A 17,228-nucleotide genomic window follows, 5' to 3' on the forward strand; every position below is an offset into this window, starting at 1 on the left:
TTGCGGGGGAGTTTAACTCTGTTTTCAACTTCAATGAAAGCAACCACCATGCAGCTCAAACACCCTAAGTTGGTGTAATGGTCGAACTCATAAAGCAACATGAAAGACAATGTTCAACAACTTCAGATCGTGAGGAGACCCAAAGTCAAATTCAGCACCTTTATCTTGATTCTCCGGCAGCACCATGGATATACTGAAGACCTGTCTTTTGAAAAGAAAAAAAATCCTGAACTTACCAGGCCATCACAATTGACAGTATGCATGCACACTTCAAGATTACTGTTTTGAAACGTAAACAATACTATCTCAATGATGAAACTATGAAAGAGGTGGTGCAGATGTAGTGGCTAAATTTTTTTTTTATTGTGATGTCTGAAACTTCAGAGGAAATATATATGATTAGGGATAAGTTAGGCTGGCAATTTATTCTGGTCTTACCGGTTCAAGATCACTTGAAATGACCTTTCTACCTTTCTGATAGATACTGAGAGATTCACAGAAGCCCCACTTTTTTCTTACTTTTCTGTTCAGGTCGAACCTGAACTTTCAGAAGTTTTCCATACCTGAAGTTTTGCCCACTCATCTGAATAAATAAAAGATTATTGTCAGAATTCGGGCGTGTACACCAATCTCACTTGCCAATAGCAACATAACATAAAAAAAATGGATTTCACAGTAAGATGCCAGCTAAAATCGAACATATAATTACTAGCAGCCTTTTTACCAAATTAGCAATTCAGAGCTTCAGACCATTGACTAACCGAGGAAGCTGGATACAGACAAAATAAATCAGGTAGCCTCCTCCACTTGACAAGGTGAGGAACATATGAGCAAAATACGTAAATTCCACACATGGAAACCATCTATGAAAATAACCCACGACCAGGATTACAATGCACTCAATGGATTATTTATTTATCCATAGGAATATGAATTGCTGAACTGTTCACCTATACAAACTAGAGAAGTTTACAAAAAAGGAGAACAATGAATTAAACATCTAACGCCCCTCTTGCACAGTGATAGTCATCTTATTCAGGGTTATTCCCATGGTATCTCTTTGGTCTTCAACCTCATCATATCGTTGCCTAAAGTATAGAGGCTCCTTCGGAGTAGGAAGCGGGGCCGTTTCATTTTCTAGCATGAACACAGTGGATGACATGAGCGGCCTGGCACTTGGATTGTCTTGAACACACAAGAGACCTATATGAATACATCGTAGAACTTCATGAAGTGGACAGTTCTCCACAATGGACGAGTCCACCAATTCTCTTGCATTTCCATCTTTCCATAAGCTCCAGGCCTAAACCAATTAAATCCTTAAGTTAGTATGATTGTTTGAGTTGTTGAATGTTAGAGCATTTTAGTTTACTTACGTAAGCTATAAGGTTTGTAAAGTCCGTCATGAAATGGGATGAACTGATCTTTGACCCGCTTACAATCTCCAACAATAGAACGCCAAAGCTATATGTGTCAGACTTGACAGAAGAGGAACCTTCCATTGCATATTCAGGAGACATGTAACCACTGTTTTAATCATTCCACGAAACTTGAATTAGTTAAGCTGTAAAAAATTAGCATGTTAAGCCTTAGCGGGTGCATATATTACTTACCATGTCCCAACAACGCGGATAGTGTTCGCTTGTTGCTCATTTCCTTCAAATATCCTTGCCATACCAAAAATCTGATATTTTAGGGTTCATTTCTGCATCTAACAAGATATTGCTTGCTTTGAGATCCCTATGAATTATTGTTAACCTTGAATCTTGGTGGAGATAAAGAAGACCTCTCGCTATCCCTTTAATTACCTTGAACCGGGTAAGCCAATCAAGCACAGAATTTCTTGTTGCATCTTGCAAAAAAAAAACATTAACGATCATCACATAATGTTGTGTGAGACGTGACCATAAGTTAGAACATACCAAAAAGGAAGGCATCCAAGCTTTTGTTAGGTAAGTATTCATATATCGATAACTTTTCATCTTCATGAGTGCAGTAACCAAGAAGTCTAACTAAGTTTCTATGCTGTAATTTGGCAATTAGAACAACTTCATTTCTGAACTCGTCGGCCCCTTGGCCGGAACTTTTACTAAGCCTTTTGACAGCAACTTCCTTACCACCACCTTCTAATAGTCCCTACACAAACACACCATCCTTGAGCAAAAGAAAAAGGCAAAAAGTGTTATCAATAATGAGACTAAAATTTCTTGTTACCTTGTAAACTTTTCCAAAGCCACCTTTCCCAAGCATTTTGTAGTCTGAGAAATTGTCTATTGCAGTAACAATGTCTTCAAAGCAAATATATGGAAGGTCTATACTTTCATTCTCAAGTTCGTTCAACTTAGAATTTTGCAAGTGCTGTCGTGTATGTTTGTTCTTAATCTCCTTGATTCGTCGTTTACCTGACACCGACAGGAATAACTAGTATGAGTATCTTTTACGAATAGCTCATAAAACTTGCATCCTAAAAAGTGAAGTAAATCTTGTTATACCTCTTGACTTGCATATCCACACAAGGCAGATGGATGCGAGTATCAGCAGACCAGCCACTATTGGGAGTATAATCTTCAATACATTACTCTCCTTGTCAACTGCAGAAAGCCAAAGGTATAGTCCAGCAAGAGAATGATGCTTTCAAAATTTAATATGCACTACTTGCAAGTGTTGTGTTTGTTGTAATTATTATGCCATCCTAAGTTTCCTAACCACATCTAGCCATTACAGGGAGTACAATCTTCGACAACTTGCTCTCTTTGTAAAAAGCTAGAAATATAGTCCAGCAAGAGGATGATGCTTTCAAGATTTAACATGCATTTCTTGCAAGTTTTGCAGTTGTCCTGATTGGTATGTCATCCTAACCACATCTAAAATTCAACATAAAGGGTAATACCTATTGAACTGGCAAGACGGAGGTACAGATATACCGTTGATCAAACCATACAAGATATAACCAATAAGTGCAGAAGGAAAGATATATACCTGTTGAACTGGCAAGGCGGAGGTACAGGTTCTCACCACCACCATCATGACATTTCCCCGTGTCGACAAGTCCTCCCAACCAAATTAAGCACCTTGACTGGTCCGCATCCCCACTTCCATTTTTCAGGTTAGCATAAGCCCTTTCATTTTTCAGGTTAGCATAAGCATATGCGGAACAAGAGCAATTGCGACTGCACTCTTCTGTGCATTGGTCAAAGCTTCTGTTCTTGACATACAAGAACTTGTCAGGTGTCTTCATACCTCTCAGGGTCGAGAAATTATTGTCTTTACCACATTTCAGATCCTCCTTTCTCCGACACCCTTTGGAGAAGTTAACGCCATCAGGCTCAAACCCACTGAGGCAGTTGCATTTCGGAACTGTTTCAGTGGCATCACAGTAGCCAAATGGTCCGCAATACGCATAGCGTTCACAGATAGGACTAGGATGCTCTATGAAAGCCTCCCATGATGATGAGTTGCTGTTCCACACCAGAAATTTAAAAGTGCCCTTGTAGTCCAGCATCATGCGCATGCTTGGTGATCCCTCGGAGACGGTGAATGTCATGTATAACTCACCCCCTCTGTCAACAATTGTTTCAGTTACGATGAAGCCAGTAATGCTTTGATACAGGGCAGAGACCAATGACCCATCCCACGCAGATCTGCGCCAATATGGTCTCGTCCCATTCCAGATGACAACCTGGAGGTCTGAGCTGGAGTCACCACCCATGGAGTAGTCGCTGGAGGCCGGGTCATCAGGGCCCCTCCAAGCAACGAGGCGCCTCAAGATACCATCATTTGTGCTCAGTGGTAAAACCATGTCAGGGAGGGCGGTGTCGGTCGGGTAATGGAAGCTCTGCCATATGTCTGTGCCGTTCGGCAACCGGATGACCAAGTTTCCGGGGTCCAACAGTATAGCAGCAGTTCCCGTGGTTGCGGATGTGAAGTTGTTTGTGGTTGTCCAGAGAGTATGGCCTTGGGAGTCAGACAAGACGAGGTCAGAGTTACTGCTCACAACCAGCTTCCCAGAAGAACCATTCTTGATCGGGTTGTCGCGGTTAGCAACCCAAACATAAGTGCGCTCGGGGATCTTGTTGTACCATATGCCGATGTACGAGTCCGCAGTTGAGTTTGCCGGGGTGAAGAAGCCAAGAGCAAAGACGCCGCCGCTCGAAACGAGCTTGTCGCCGGCATTGAGCGGTTTTGCGGGAGTAAGGCGGTCATCCGATTTGCAGAAACAAACCAATGACAGGAGGACAAAAACTGGGAGGGGAGTCATACCTTCTTTCACATATGCCTGTGATCAAATGGAAGGAGATGTTTTCATATGGAGGCAATGAAAGGAGAAGGAGGATGTTATGAAGATGCTTGGAGCCTTGGACGATCTAATGCTGCTCTGACTTTTTGTGTGGTTTTTGTTCAAGATAAGCTCATCAGTCATCACATTTGCAGGAGTATGAGTGTCCAGCTTTGCCCGGAACGTTGATGATTCTAGGACCACACAAGGTGCAAGAGCGAGGATTATTCAGCATTGTTTGCCGGTCGCCGTCGGGAATTGCCCATCAAGAAATATCTCGTGGGCTACAATTCTTTGCACAGTTGCTCTTGCATATGAAAGCGTGGGCTTAGTACTCCCGAGAATGAGTGGCTGCACGTCTATCAACCGTGCTGATAACTTTATGATTCGGTTCAGGGATGAGTGCTTGCTACGTATTGCTAGAAGAAAATACTCTACTATGTATTCACCAGTGGGTCGCACGTTCACACAGGGTATGTGGACGAATGGGCCAGTCATAACTCCCAACGCTCCAAGTCAATGCCTCAGTTTTCTCCATCTTTCTCTTTCCTGCACTTATATCAACCATTGCAAGGAAATTACCATTACAGATTGTGCCATTTGCAAAGCATCATGCATTCCCAAAAGCCGGGCATCAAAATATAATGTTAGGTCCATTTGCATATAAGAAAATATATTTTAGATTAGCTTGACTGGTCACGTCATTAAGCAAAAAATACATGTGCCACTCACAATATTGACTGTTTGTCAAATCCAGTACTCCCTTTGTTCCTTTTTAGTTCACATTTTAGATTTGTCTCAAGTCAAACTTTGTAAACTTTGACAAACTTCATATTGAAAAATGTCAACATCTTCAATACCAAATAAATATAATATAAAAATATATTCTACACCCTCCATTTCTAAATATAAGTCTTTTTAGAGATTTCAAATGGACTACCACATACAGATGTATATAGACATATTTTAGAGTGTAGATTCACTCATTTTGCTCCGTATGTAGTCACTTATTGAAATATCTAGAAAGACCTATATTTAGGAATGGAGGGAGTACAATGCATGTAATGATATTGATTTGGTATTAGAACTGTTGATACATTTTTCTCTACAAACTTGACCAAACTTTATAAAGTTTGACTTCAGTCAAACCTAATATGCAGCGTAAAAAGGACCGGAAGGAGTACAAATCTCCTAGGGGACATGTGCACCGATTTTTTTTCTCAATATTACCCACGGAGTTATGTATAGAAAATTTTGGAGCTTAGCCAGACAAATGAATTACCTCACCAGTTAACACACTCGATTCACGTAAACAAAAACAAATGCCTACCAGTACTAGTATGGTTTGGGGCATGCTAACACGGTAATTGCTTTAGATAGACTGATGGAGTTAGGGCATCTCCAACAGGTTGTATGTTAGTCTTGTTGGTAAAATGTCCATGTCATCAACCAACAAGCTATCATACAACTACTCCAATGGGTTGTATGTAAGCTATCCAATAGATGGTGAGACAATAAATGTGATTGCTCTCTATTTCATCTTGGAGCTTGTGCAAAGGTTGTTGGTTAATCTACATACAACTTTGCTCTCTCTCCACATTTAATACATGCCACATCATCACTATGTCTTAGGTGGCAAATTTACCAATACATATCTCACAACTGTTGGAGATGCCCTTAGTAATTTCACAACTAGACCCCTTGCGGACACGGATTTGGAGCTCTTGGGTGCCCGTGAACCCTATATGAATAGTAAAATAAAAAAATACCAGGAAAAAAATCTGAATTTTCGGGTATCAAACCTGCCTGATCATTCTACTTCCGTGTGAAGCTTCATGAAGAAATGGACATCCGTGGTATTCTCAGCCGTAAGTCAAAAATTTCGATTGTACAAAAAAACTGTATGAATGAATCATAGGTCGGATTGCATTTTCTTGGCTAGGAATACCACTGATGTCATTTCTTCAGGAAACTTCGCACGTGAGTAGAATGACCGACCAGGTTTGATACCCCAAATTTTCAGAGTTTTTTAAATTTTCCTGGCATTTTTTTATTTTACTATTCATATAGGGTTCACAGGCACCTAAGAGCTCCTATGCATTTTTTTGTTCAGGACATTAAATTTAGGACCCACACATGTGAACAGGGGACGGTATTTGCCTGTATATTTGGCCATTTGACTCTTCTAACAAAACAAAAGGCACAAATTCTATGGTTACTACATGAAATTTAAGATAGCCAGTACAGCCGGTCACCATGTTCAGATTGTCCAAGAAAAGAGGTCTGAAATAAAAAGGAAATACAATTTATGTATGGATTCCAGTAAAATACCGGTACTCTATTCCATAAGATTTGAATAGAAATTAAGTACTCCCTCCCTCCGATTCATATCACTTCAATAATTAGTTTGACCAAGATTACAGAAAAAATATCAACATTCACAATACTAAACGAATATCATAGATCCACCGTGGAATACATGTTTTTCATATTGTTTCTATTTTGTATTGTAGATGTTGGCATGTTTTAATCTAAATTTACTTGAATTTTACTACAAAGTTTGACTTAAGACATACTGTAATTAATATGCGAAGTAATATGAAACGGAGGGAGCATTGCAAAGAAGAAGAAAGGGGATATGAGAAGAAATGGGTCACCGTCAGTCAGGCGGAGCTCCGGCAGGGTAGCTCGTGGCGACACGCCGACGGCGTAGGGGCAGATGGTGCACCATCCCGAGAGATTATTGCCATTGGGGATACATCTCTGCCGAAGGAACGCTGTAAGCATGGCGGGCCCATTGCTGCTGGCGATGGCGCACGGCGGGGGGAAAGTGGAATCAGCGGGGTGTGAACACGATGGCGCGACGAAGCGCCGGCCTGATACACCTTGGAGAGGAAGGTGAGGGAGGGAAGGCAACGGCGGGCCGAGCCGCCGCCGCCGCCGGCGACGGCGGCGGTGGCCAGCGGGGCATGACGGTACGCGACAAAGCCAATGGGTTCTGGTGTGGGCCTTCGGCCTGCCCCTTCTCCATTTTTGTGTTAGCCCGATTTGCATAACCATCTGTGGGCTACGCATTAACGCGCGGCCCACACTGCCTCATGCATCATCATAGCCCTCGAAATTGCACACAGTACAAAAAGCCCAAGGGACGGATAGTTTTTTTTTGTCCTCTGGAAATAATGAATAGCTATTTGAGTTCATTACCTCAAAAAAAAGTTATTTGAGTTAAAAAAATCGACTGGTGTAAAAGAAAATTCGATATTTTGAACTGAGGATTTTAATTACTCAGGTAGCAAAATTATTATGGCCACTTTTGTTTTGTTTTGCGAAAAGGGCTAAGGTCATATACTATTAAGATTCACAGGACCTTACAAACACACCCATGCAGAAAAATAAGATTACACTCAAAGAGTCAAGGGTGCCAACATCTTCTTCCTCGCATTCATTGGCGGTGCACCCATGAGCATAGCTTGATGCCACCTCTAGGCATTCGCCTTGCCGATGCAAACTTTTTCGAAACTCAGGAGCATGTAGAAGACTAGAAGTAGCCTTCGAAAAGTCATCGATACAGACCAGGAGACGCCTGCCCCCGGCTAGGTTTTCACAATCACCTTTGCCCTTTTCTCACGAAGCGTTTTATACACATACCCTCTTAGGCAATAGAGATTATTAATTGATCAAAAGATTATTACAATCTCGAACAATTAGCTTTTTTAGAAAGCCAGTTAGTTTCGACACCAGGATTCAACACAATCATTGAACATGAATACCTGATCAACTATATTCTACAAAGTTGTAATAATTGCAACCTCATTTCCCTCCCTTTTGACACGTCCGGCAAAACAGTCATGGATCCCAGTAGTTGATCTCAAGCAGCAAGAACATGCCGACCACAATAAGATTTATAAGCCAATGGATCAAATATAGCATCAATACTAATTTTAATTTAACCATCGGATGAGGGCGCCAAAGGGGAAGAGGATTCTCCACCTGCAGCTGGCCACTGAAACCCACTTGGCAGTCAATCATAATCTGCTTCCCTTTGATGTTCCAGGGCACTCAGGTTACCTCACTGCAAGGAATCATAAGCATCTAGCGCCCTGCTAATGTTGTCAGTCTTGCGTTGTTAACAGAGTTCTCCGTTGCCTCTTCTGCATCATGCTTCCTCCCGACGGAATATAACAGCTGCTCTGGTGTTGTGAGTGGCATGGCCTTGTTGTCCAGCATAGACACGACTAACGACATTAGTGGCCTGGCACTTAGGCAGCCTTGGACACACAAAAGGCCAACATGGATGCACAAAGACACTTGATGCAGTGAACAGCTCTTCAGAAGCATCGTGTCCAGGAAATCCCTTGATTTTCCTTCTTTCAGGGAGTTCCATGCCTGAAACAAGGTCGAGGATTCATAAACATATTCACTATGTTATACTCGAGTGATACAAATTTGAAGCATTTAGCAGCACTTACGTAGTCTATAAGGTTTGGAAAATCCATTATAAGGTGATGGGGCGAACTGATCTTTAACCCACTTACAATCTCCAGCAACAAGACACCGTAGCTATACGCATCGGACTTGATAGAAAAAATGCCTTCCATCACATATTCAGGCGACATATAGCCACTGTTTAAATTGCTTCACAACTGCCCAAAAGTATAATTAGTTGAAGCACATAAATGGTTTTTTAAGCATTATTAGTTTAGTGCAGGAGTTATTACTCACTATGTTCTGACAACATGTCTAGTATTTGCTTGTTGATGGCTGTCACCAAAGATCCTTGCCATGCCAAAATCTGATATTTTGGGTCTCATCTCCACATCCAACAATATGTTGCTTGTTTTGAGATCTCTGTGAATTATCGTCATTCTTGAATCATAGTGGAGGTACAGAAGTCCTCTGGCTATCCCTTTGATTATGCTAAACCTTGTTGGCCAATCAAGCATAGATTTTTTAGTATCATCTGCATGACAAGAACAAATTTTGTAAAGCTATGTTAGTCGTAACATCGGGCATGCTCCTTTGGTCAGCACAAGAATCATTCTAAGTGATCAGGACATACCAAAAAGGAAGTAGTCTAAGCTTTTGTTGGGTAAGTATTCATAAATAAGCAGCCTCTTATCTCCACGGATGCAGGAACCAAGAAGTCTAACTAAGTTTCTATGCTGCAGTTTTGCTATGAGAACTACTTCATTTCTAAAATGCTCTATTCCTTGTTCAGAATACTTGGTAAGCCTTTTAACAGCAACCTCCATGCCACTTTCCAGCGTTCCCTACGAGGTTGTTCAGATTAATAATGAAGGAATGTCCTTCGCTACTCTAATTGTCAAAGTGAAATCTACAGTACCTTGTATACTATGCCAAAGCCACCTTTTCCAAGCAAATTGGAATCAGAGAAACCGTTTGTAGCAGGGACAATGTCTTTGAATCTAATCCACAGAAATTTCTGATCGCATGGTTCATCATAATTGCCCAATTGTCCCTCAATCAAGATATCGATGGATGCCTTTGTTTGGAGCTTGCCTTCAGTAATTAAGATCAATATGTTAAACACTAATGTATTAACATCGATGTATTTGGCTGCACAATCGAATATTGCCAACCTCTTGACTTGCATATCCAGACAAGACAAATGCACACAAGTAATGATAGAATTGACAAGACTGGGAGTGCAATCTTCAGCGCACCAGTCTTCTTTTTGCTCACTGCAAAAGTATATACAATGGAGATAATAATTAACAGAAAAAAAAGTAGATTGAAGAAGCATGCATATATATCCAGGTCAACTTTTGATTATGTTGACAAGGAGAGGTGCAAAAGGCAGAGTAAAAAACTAGGAGTATATATTGGATGTGACAATGTATCTTCTCACCAAACACGGAGTGAGCTACAATAAATAAAAATACCAGGGAGAAGTTGTATTTAGTGTAAGATCGTCTGAGGTCACCAAACAAGCATATAAGCTCACGAGTATTTAAATGTCTACTAGGTAAAATGGTGAAATTTGAACCAACTTAGCATGAGAACTGCTGGCGATGGGGTTATCGCGGTTTGCGACCCACACGTATGTTGGCTCGGGGATGTGGTGGTACCATATGCCGATGTATGAGTTTGAAGTTGAGTTTGTCAGGGAGAAGAAGCCAAGAGCAAAGATGACACCATTTGAGACGAGCTTGTCACCGGGTGAGAGTGGCTTTGCCGGTGTTAGGCGATCATCGAACTTGCAGAAACAAATCAATAACAGGAGGACAAAAACTGGGAGGGGAGTCATGCCCATTAGTTAGGCCTTCTTCTACATATGCTTGTGAAGAGCAAGGCAATAAGATGGGATGCAGATGCTTGGGACTGGTAGCTTGGAGGGTTCAAACACACTAAGGTAGAAAGCCCAACACGGCTCGGAGATTTGGTATTCCTGACTGATGTGGCCGGTCACATTAACATGAGTTTTTATATCCAATACGTCCTCCTAGTCCTAGATGTGATAGGAAAGGCATTGCGGGTGGTCTCCGTGAGGAATTGAAGATCAACAAATTGCCAATATCTCACGGGCTACATTATTGGCTGTGTTGCCTGACTGCATCAAGCACAGAGAAACTGACCTGTCCCGAGGTTTGCAGACATCGCCCGGCGACCGCCACAGTCGTCATGAAGAAATATGTGCCATGGCGGTCCGGGGACTTGGACTTGCACGGCAACCAGGCAAACTAAGGGGTTGTTTGGATTGTGACTATGTTTGCTTTATGTTGCCACATTATTTTTGCCACACTTGCTTAACTTGAGTTGCTTAAATTGTTAGCCACACTTTGGCTTACTTAAGGGAATCTTGCCACACTTTTTGTGTTTATGACATGTGGGGTTCACTGCTCATAAAAAAAATTCTTGCCTTAGGTGTGGCTAGAACCAAACACCCATCTAACTTGATCAAATTTGCCTAAGATGAGCTGTGGCAAAGTATGGCAATATGTGGCTAAAAACCAAACAACCCCTAACTAACACCACACTGCCAGAAATATCCAGAATTGAGATCTCAACATCCAGCATCCTTGCCCTTCTATGGCAACAAGCAAGGGTTCACAAGTAATGTACAGTCCGTCGGGTAGCTCGCGGCGGTTTGGAGGTTGGCTTGGCTATCGAACCTAGATATCTGGTGGGACGAACACCGGGGACGCTGAACGCGGCACGAGCCATTGCAGCTGGAGGCGGCAGGGGAGGGACGAGGATTTTTAGAGCACTTGCACCCCGGTCCTGCTATCTTAGCTCTCCAATATCGCTTTAAGATCCGTGCGACGCAACTACCTTTCTATATGAAATTTTCTCTTTTTTGATTCTTCCATATAGAACATATCTTGAAGTTCAAACCTATGCAACGTGGCAAAGCGTTCTAGCTAGAATCTAGGATAAATCTTTTAGAATTTTTTGTCCGAGATAAATACTAAAAATATTATTTTTAATCAAATAAAACGTATTTTGTATATTTATATTTGACAAAAAAATCTGAAAGATTTATCCTAGATTCTGCTTAGAAAGCGTTGCCACGCTGCATAGGTTTGAACTTCAAGATATATTTTATGTAGGAGAAACAAAAAAGAGAAATGTATTTGCACGAACCGCGATGCGGAAATGGATGGCTAGATAGAGAGGACTTGGATGCATATGCTCTAATATATATTTTCGGGCAGGGGAGGGTGACCACGGCGGCGCGATGAGGTGCCAGTCGTGTGCTACTGCCGGCCTCGGGAGAGGAGGGCGTGGAAGATGAGGCGCAGGAGACGCACATTAGAGCATCTCCACTAGGGCCTCCAGGACGCCCCAAGCCCTTTTTTAGCACCGACAGTAAAAAAACGTCTCAGCCAGGCCCCCAACACGTCGTTTTGCACAGGTTTTGGTGATAATTCCCGCCGGCACGCCCACCCCACACCCAGCCCCCTGGGGGGAAGCTGGGGACGCCGGCAATTGCCTTTTGCATGCGCAGGCCCACTTGGCAGCCCCTCTCTCTCCTCTCCCCCCTTTCTTTCTTTTCTCTCCCCTCTCTCCTCTCCTTTTCCTTCCACCACCTACCGCACACAGCTCGTGCTGCCAGATGCAGCCCCGACGCCTCCCTCGCCTGGCGTCTCCAGCCCGCCCCGCATCTCCCCGGCGCAGTGAGCAGGGGGGCGGAGCTAGCGGGTCAAAGTGGGCGCGGCGGCCGGGTAAAGGCAGAGCCAGCTGATGACCCACAAGTATAGGGGATCTATCATAGTCCTTTCGATAAGTAAAAGTGTCAAACCCAACGAGGAGCAGAAGGAAATGATAAGTGGTTTCCAACAAGGTATTCTCTGCAAGTACTGAAATAAATGGTAACAGATAGTTTTGTGATAGGATAATTTGTAACGAGCAACAAGTAACAAAAGTAAATAAAGTGCAGCAAGGTGGCCCAATCCTTTTTGTAGCAAAGAACAAGCCTGGACAAACTCTTATAAAGAGAAAAGCGCTCCCGAGGACACATGGGAATATCATCAAGCTAGTTTTCATCACGCTTATATGATTCGCGTTCGGTACTTTGATAATTTGGTATGTGGGTGGACCGGTGCTTGGGTACTGTCCTTACTTGGACAAGCATCCCACTTATGATTAACCTCTATTGCAAGCATCCGCAACTACAACAAAAGGATTAAGGTAAACCTAACCATAGCATGAAACATATGGATCCAAATCAGCCCCTTACGAAGCAACGCATAAACTAGGGTTTAAGCTTCTGTCACTCTAGCAACCCATCATCTACTTATTACTTCCCAATGCCTTCCTCTAGGCCCAAATAATGGTGAAGTGTCATGTAGTCGACGTTCACATGACACCACTAGAGGGATGACAACATACATCTCATCAAAATATCAAACGAATACCAAATTCACATGACTACTAATAGCAAGACTTCTCCCATGTCCTCAGGAACAAACGTAACTACTCACAATGCATAAACATGTTCATAATCAGAGGGGTATTAATATGCATATAGGATCTGAACATATGATCTTCCACCAGATAAACCAACTAGCATCAACTACAAGGAGTAATTAACACTACTAGCAACCTACTAGCACCAATCCCGGACTTGGAGACAAGAATTGGATACAAGAGATGAACTAGGGTTTTCAGAGGAGATGGTGCTGATGAAGATGTTGATGGAGATTGCCCTCTCCCGATGAGAGGAGCGTTGGTGATGACAATGGCGATGATTTCCCCCTCTGGGAGGGAAGTTTCCCTGGCAGAACAGCTCTGCCGAAGCCCTAGATTGGATCCGCCAAGGTTCCGCCTCGTGGCGGCGGAGTTTCGTCCAAGAAGATGACTTCTTATTTTTTTTCCCATCGAAAGACTTCATATAGCAGAAGATGACCACCGGAGGGCCACCAGGGGGCCCACGAGGTAGGGGGACGCGCCCAGGGGGTAGGGCGCGCCCCCACCCTCGTGGGCAGGGTGTGGCCCCCCTGGTGAATCTCTTCCGCTGAGTATTTTTTTATATATTCTGAAAATGTCTTCCGTGAAGTTGCTGGACTTTTGGAGCTGTGTAGAATAGGTCTATAATATTTGCTCCTTTTCCAGCCGAGAATCTCAGTTGCCGGCTGTAACACCCTCGATGCGACTATAGCTCCCACGTGTCGAGGCACGACTTAGAGACATAATCGCATTGAAGGCATATGTCGCAAGTTAGGCAATCTTCACAAACATCCCATGTAATGTAATAATAAAAGGGGAGAACATAGTTGGCTTACACTCGCCACGTCAATCAAGTACAAAAATAATATTACATCATCCAAAACACTCATGGCCCGACTACGGCGCCAAAATAGAAGAAAAGCCAACATGCGACAACGGTCCCAATCACCCCCAACTGGGCACCACTACTGATCATCAGGAAAATACACGTAGTAACACTGAGAGTCCTCGTCGAACTCTCACTTGAGCTCGTACTCTTCACCTGGAGCGGAATCACCTGGACCTGCATCTGGAGTTATAGTATCTGTGAGCCACAGGGACTCAGCAATCTCGCACCCTCGCGATCAAGACTATTTGAGCTTATAGGAAGGGTAAGGCGAATATAAGTGGAGCTGTAGCAAGCGACTAGCATATGTGGTGGCTAACTTATTCGCAAAAGAGAGCGAGAAGAGGAGGCAAAGCACGAGCGAGAATCTAGAGGAACAACCTGCGCAAGTATAACTCCAACACCGTGTCCACTTCCCGGACTCCGCCGAGAAGTGGCCATCACGGTAACACACACGGTTGATTCATTTTATTTAATTAAGGTTCAAGTTATCTACAACCAGACATTAACAAATTTCCATCTACCCATAACCGCGGGCACGACTTTCGAAAGTTTAATCCCTGCAGGGGAGTCCCAACTTAGCCCATGACAAGCTCTCACGGTCAACGAAGGAATATACCTCCTCCCAAGACGTTCCGATCAGACTCGGTATCTCGGTAACTCAAGACACTTCGACAGGTTAAAACAAGACCAGCAACACCGCCCGAATGTGCCAACAAATCCCGATAGGAGCTGCACATATCTCTTTCTCAGGGCACACTCAGATGAGCGCTCCATACAACTAAAACCAAACCTCGAGTTTCCCCGAGGGGGCGCTGCACATGACTCTAGTTTGGACCAACACTCAGAGGAGCACTGGCCCGGGGGGTTTAAATAAGATGACCCGCGGGCTCCGGAAACCCGAGGGAAAAGAGGCTAGGTGGCAAATGGTAAGACCAAGGTTGGGCATTGCTGGAAAAGCTTTAATCAAGGCGAACTATCAAGGGGTTCCCATTATAATCCAACCGCGTAAGGAACGCAAAATCCGGGAACATAACACCGATATGACGGAAACTAGGGCGGCAAGAGTGGAACAAAACACTAGGCGAGAGGCCGAGCCTTCCACCCTTTACCAAGTATATAGATGCATTAAGATAACATAGCAATATAATGATATCCCAACAAGTAAATAAAAGATGTTCCAACAAGGAACGGCCTCCAATCTTCACCTGCAACTAGCAACGCTATAAGAGGGGCTGAGCAGAGCGGTAACATAGCCAATCAACGGTTTGCTAGGACATGGTGGGTTAGAGGTTGACATGGCAATTTAGGAGGCTGACAAGCAAAAGGTAGGCATCATAGCATTGGCATAGCAAGAGCAAGCAAACTAGCATAGCAAAGATAGTAGTGATTTCTAGGGTATGATCATCTTGCCTGCACAGTTGTCAGAGTTGACTGGATCCTCAAAAGCAAACTCAACGGGCTCCTCGTTAGCGAACTCGTCTCCCAGCTCTACCCAAACAAGACAAACAAGCAACAAGGATACAATCAACCATGTGCAAGACCAAGCAATATGATGAAATGATGATATGCTATGCGGGATGCGATGCGGGATGCAAAATGCAAGATATGACAGGAAATGCATGAACCTGGCCTAAACTTGGAATTCCAAGAGTGCCACTGGAAAGATGAGATGAAATCGCTTGAAAATGATATAAAGAACGCTGGAATCGGAGTTACGGTTTGGAAATGGCAAGCGTTTCAAAAATGACACCGACCTGCGATTTACAGCAAGTAGGCATCTAAATGCAATGAGTTGAACATGCTACAGCACCCAAACATGACAACAAAATGCATGGCAGGGATGTACACAAGATGCTTAACAAAAGTCTAGCACTGAGCTACGGCCAATTCATCCATTATGAGGATCAAACAAGCATGTCAAAAGCGCAAATGCAAAACAGATTTCAGACTTAGTGAAATTAACACTTGTCTGAAATTTCAGATCACGAAGCCCTCTCCGGAGCATAAAAACAACATGATACATGACCTGATTAAGACAAGTAAGAACATGGCATGGAGCTACTCAACAAGCTTAACAAAAGTCCCAAGGTGACCTGGGGCCAAAAGGGATCACAAAATATACTAACAAGCACACGAACATAGCTCAAACACAATCAGTTTTCAGATTTAGTGAAAGCTGAGACATGCTGAAATATAACTCACGAAGGCATGTAAACGAGCTCGATGCACTCACTACGGTGCAAGTCATGGCAAGGCAAGCATACATCCATAAAGAAGGCACAAAATACAAGCTATACATGGCAAGAACAATGGCATAGCATGCACGGATCAACTAAAATAACATCGGCAAAATCGCAAACGAGTTGACGATCTGCCCAGATTCACCACGAAGCAAAAGTAGAGCTCGATTGACTCAAGCTAGTGTGCTCCATAATTGCAAAGAAAGACATGGATGGATAGAGCATAACATGATTAACAAAACTCCTTTACTGATCATCCTCAAAAGAGGCACGGATCACTAGAAAACAAGCTGAACATATGGCATCATGAACTCAATAATCCCAGACTTAGTGAAAACTACCAAGTCCCTGAAAACAGATTTACCGGGTGCCTCACTTTGCAAGCTTGCACAAGTCACCACACACATCCTAAAAATTCATGGGTTGCACCTCTGGAAAGAAGACAAAATGCTTAACAAAACATATGAAGGACTCACAGGCATATCATGCACACATTAATCATGGCAAAAATGACAAATGTATAAGATGAACTAGCAGATCTGACAATTAACTCATGAAGCCTCTTCGAACAGCATTTCGGGCATCAAGATGAGCTCAAATGAAAATGATGCAATGGAATGAAATGATGCACTCGTCGAGGCGAACATTTTGATATGCTATATGCATGGATCGGAGCTACGGATGCAAAGTTACGGAGCCTCGAACAGGAGCATATGGACTGAAAAATCCTGGGACGGGAAAAAAACACCTCTAGGGTTTACTGTTCACCCGATTCAGATCTGGGCACGGAAAACAAGGACGGCGGCGTGGCTCGCCGGTGAAGTCGAGGACGGCGACGGCCGGGGTTGGGGGCGCCGGATCCGGCGAGGTCGCCGGTCGCCGGTGGCCGGGCCGGAACTGGGGCCGGCCGGGG

The 17,228-nt window shown here is 43.4% G+C and overlaps 1 protein-coding gene and 1 long non-coding RNA gene across 3 annotated transcripts; both read right to left on the minus strand.

The window, feature by feature from the left end:
- Window positions 1-840: 840 nt before the first annotated feature.
- On the minus strand, window positions 841-7,250 carry LOC119356643 (G-type lectin S-receptor-like serine/threonine-protein kinase B120). Of its 2 annotated transcripts, XM_037623631.1 has the most exons (9): window positions 6,934-7,243; window positions 2,980-4,825; window positions 2,493-2,591; window positions 2,215-2,402; window positions 1,923-2,136; window positions 1,759-1,852; window positions 1,614-1,667; window positions 1,377-1,527; window positions 841-1,303 (listed from the first exon to the last, which is right to left on the minus strand). In XM_037623631.1, the coding sequence occupies exons 2-9, from the start codon at window positions 4,256-4,258 to the stop codon at window positions 1,001-1,003; spliced, it is 2,382 nt and encodes a 793-aa protein (XP_037479528.1). In that variant the 5' UTR covers window positions 4,259-4,825; window positions 6,934-7,243; the 3' UTR covers window positions 841-1,000. The 2 variants fall into 2 exon arrangements, with proteins under 2 accessions (XP_037479528.1, XP_037479529.1); XM_037623632.1 differs by lacking the exons at window positions 841-1,303; window positions 1,377-1,527 and having other exon boundaries at window positions 1,614-1,711; window positions 1,809-1,852; window positions 6,934-7,250.
- A 756-nt stretch (window positions 7,251-8,006) lies between these two features.
- LOC119356648 lies at window positions 8,007-10,668 on the minus strand. The gene is made up of 5 exons (XR_005172000.1): window positions 9,877-10,668; window positions 9,621-9,796; window positions 8,999-9,546; window positions 8,746-8,919; window positions 8,007-8,662 (listed from the first exon to the last, which is right to left on the minus strand). It is a non-coding gene; the product is annotated as an uncharacterized LOC119356648 (long non-coding RNA).
- Between the last annotated feature and the right edge of the window lie 6,560 nt (window positions 10,669-17,228).

The sequence above is a fragment of the Triticum dicoccoides genome, chromosome 2A (assembly GCF_002162155.2).
Source record: "Triticum dicoccoides isolate Atlit2015 ecotype Zavitan chromosome 2A, WEW_v2.0, whole genome shotgun sequence".
NCBI classification, from domain to species: Eukaryota; Viridiplantae; Streptophyta; class Magnoliopsida; order Poales; family Poaceae; genus Triticum; species Triticum dicoccoides.

Excerpts from the sequence above, each read along its gene's own strand:
- LOC119356643 (XM_037623631.1), bottom strand. The coding sequence starts at position 4,258 with ATGACTCCCCTCCCAGTTTTTGTCCTCCTGTCATTGGTTTGTTTCTGC. Across the intron at positions 1,668-1,758 it reads TATCTCCACCAAGATTCAAG|GATATTTGAAGGAAATGAGC; the intron begins GTTAACAATAAT and ends TGGTATGGCAAG. Across the intron at positions 1,528-1,613 it reads ATCCGCGTTGTTGGGACATG|TGGTTACATGTCTCCTGAAT; the intron begins GTAAGTAATATA and ends TGATTAAAACAG.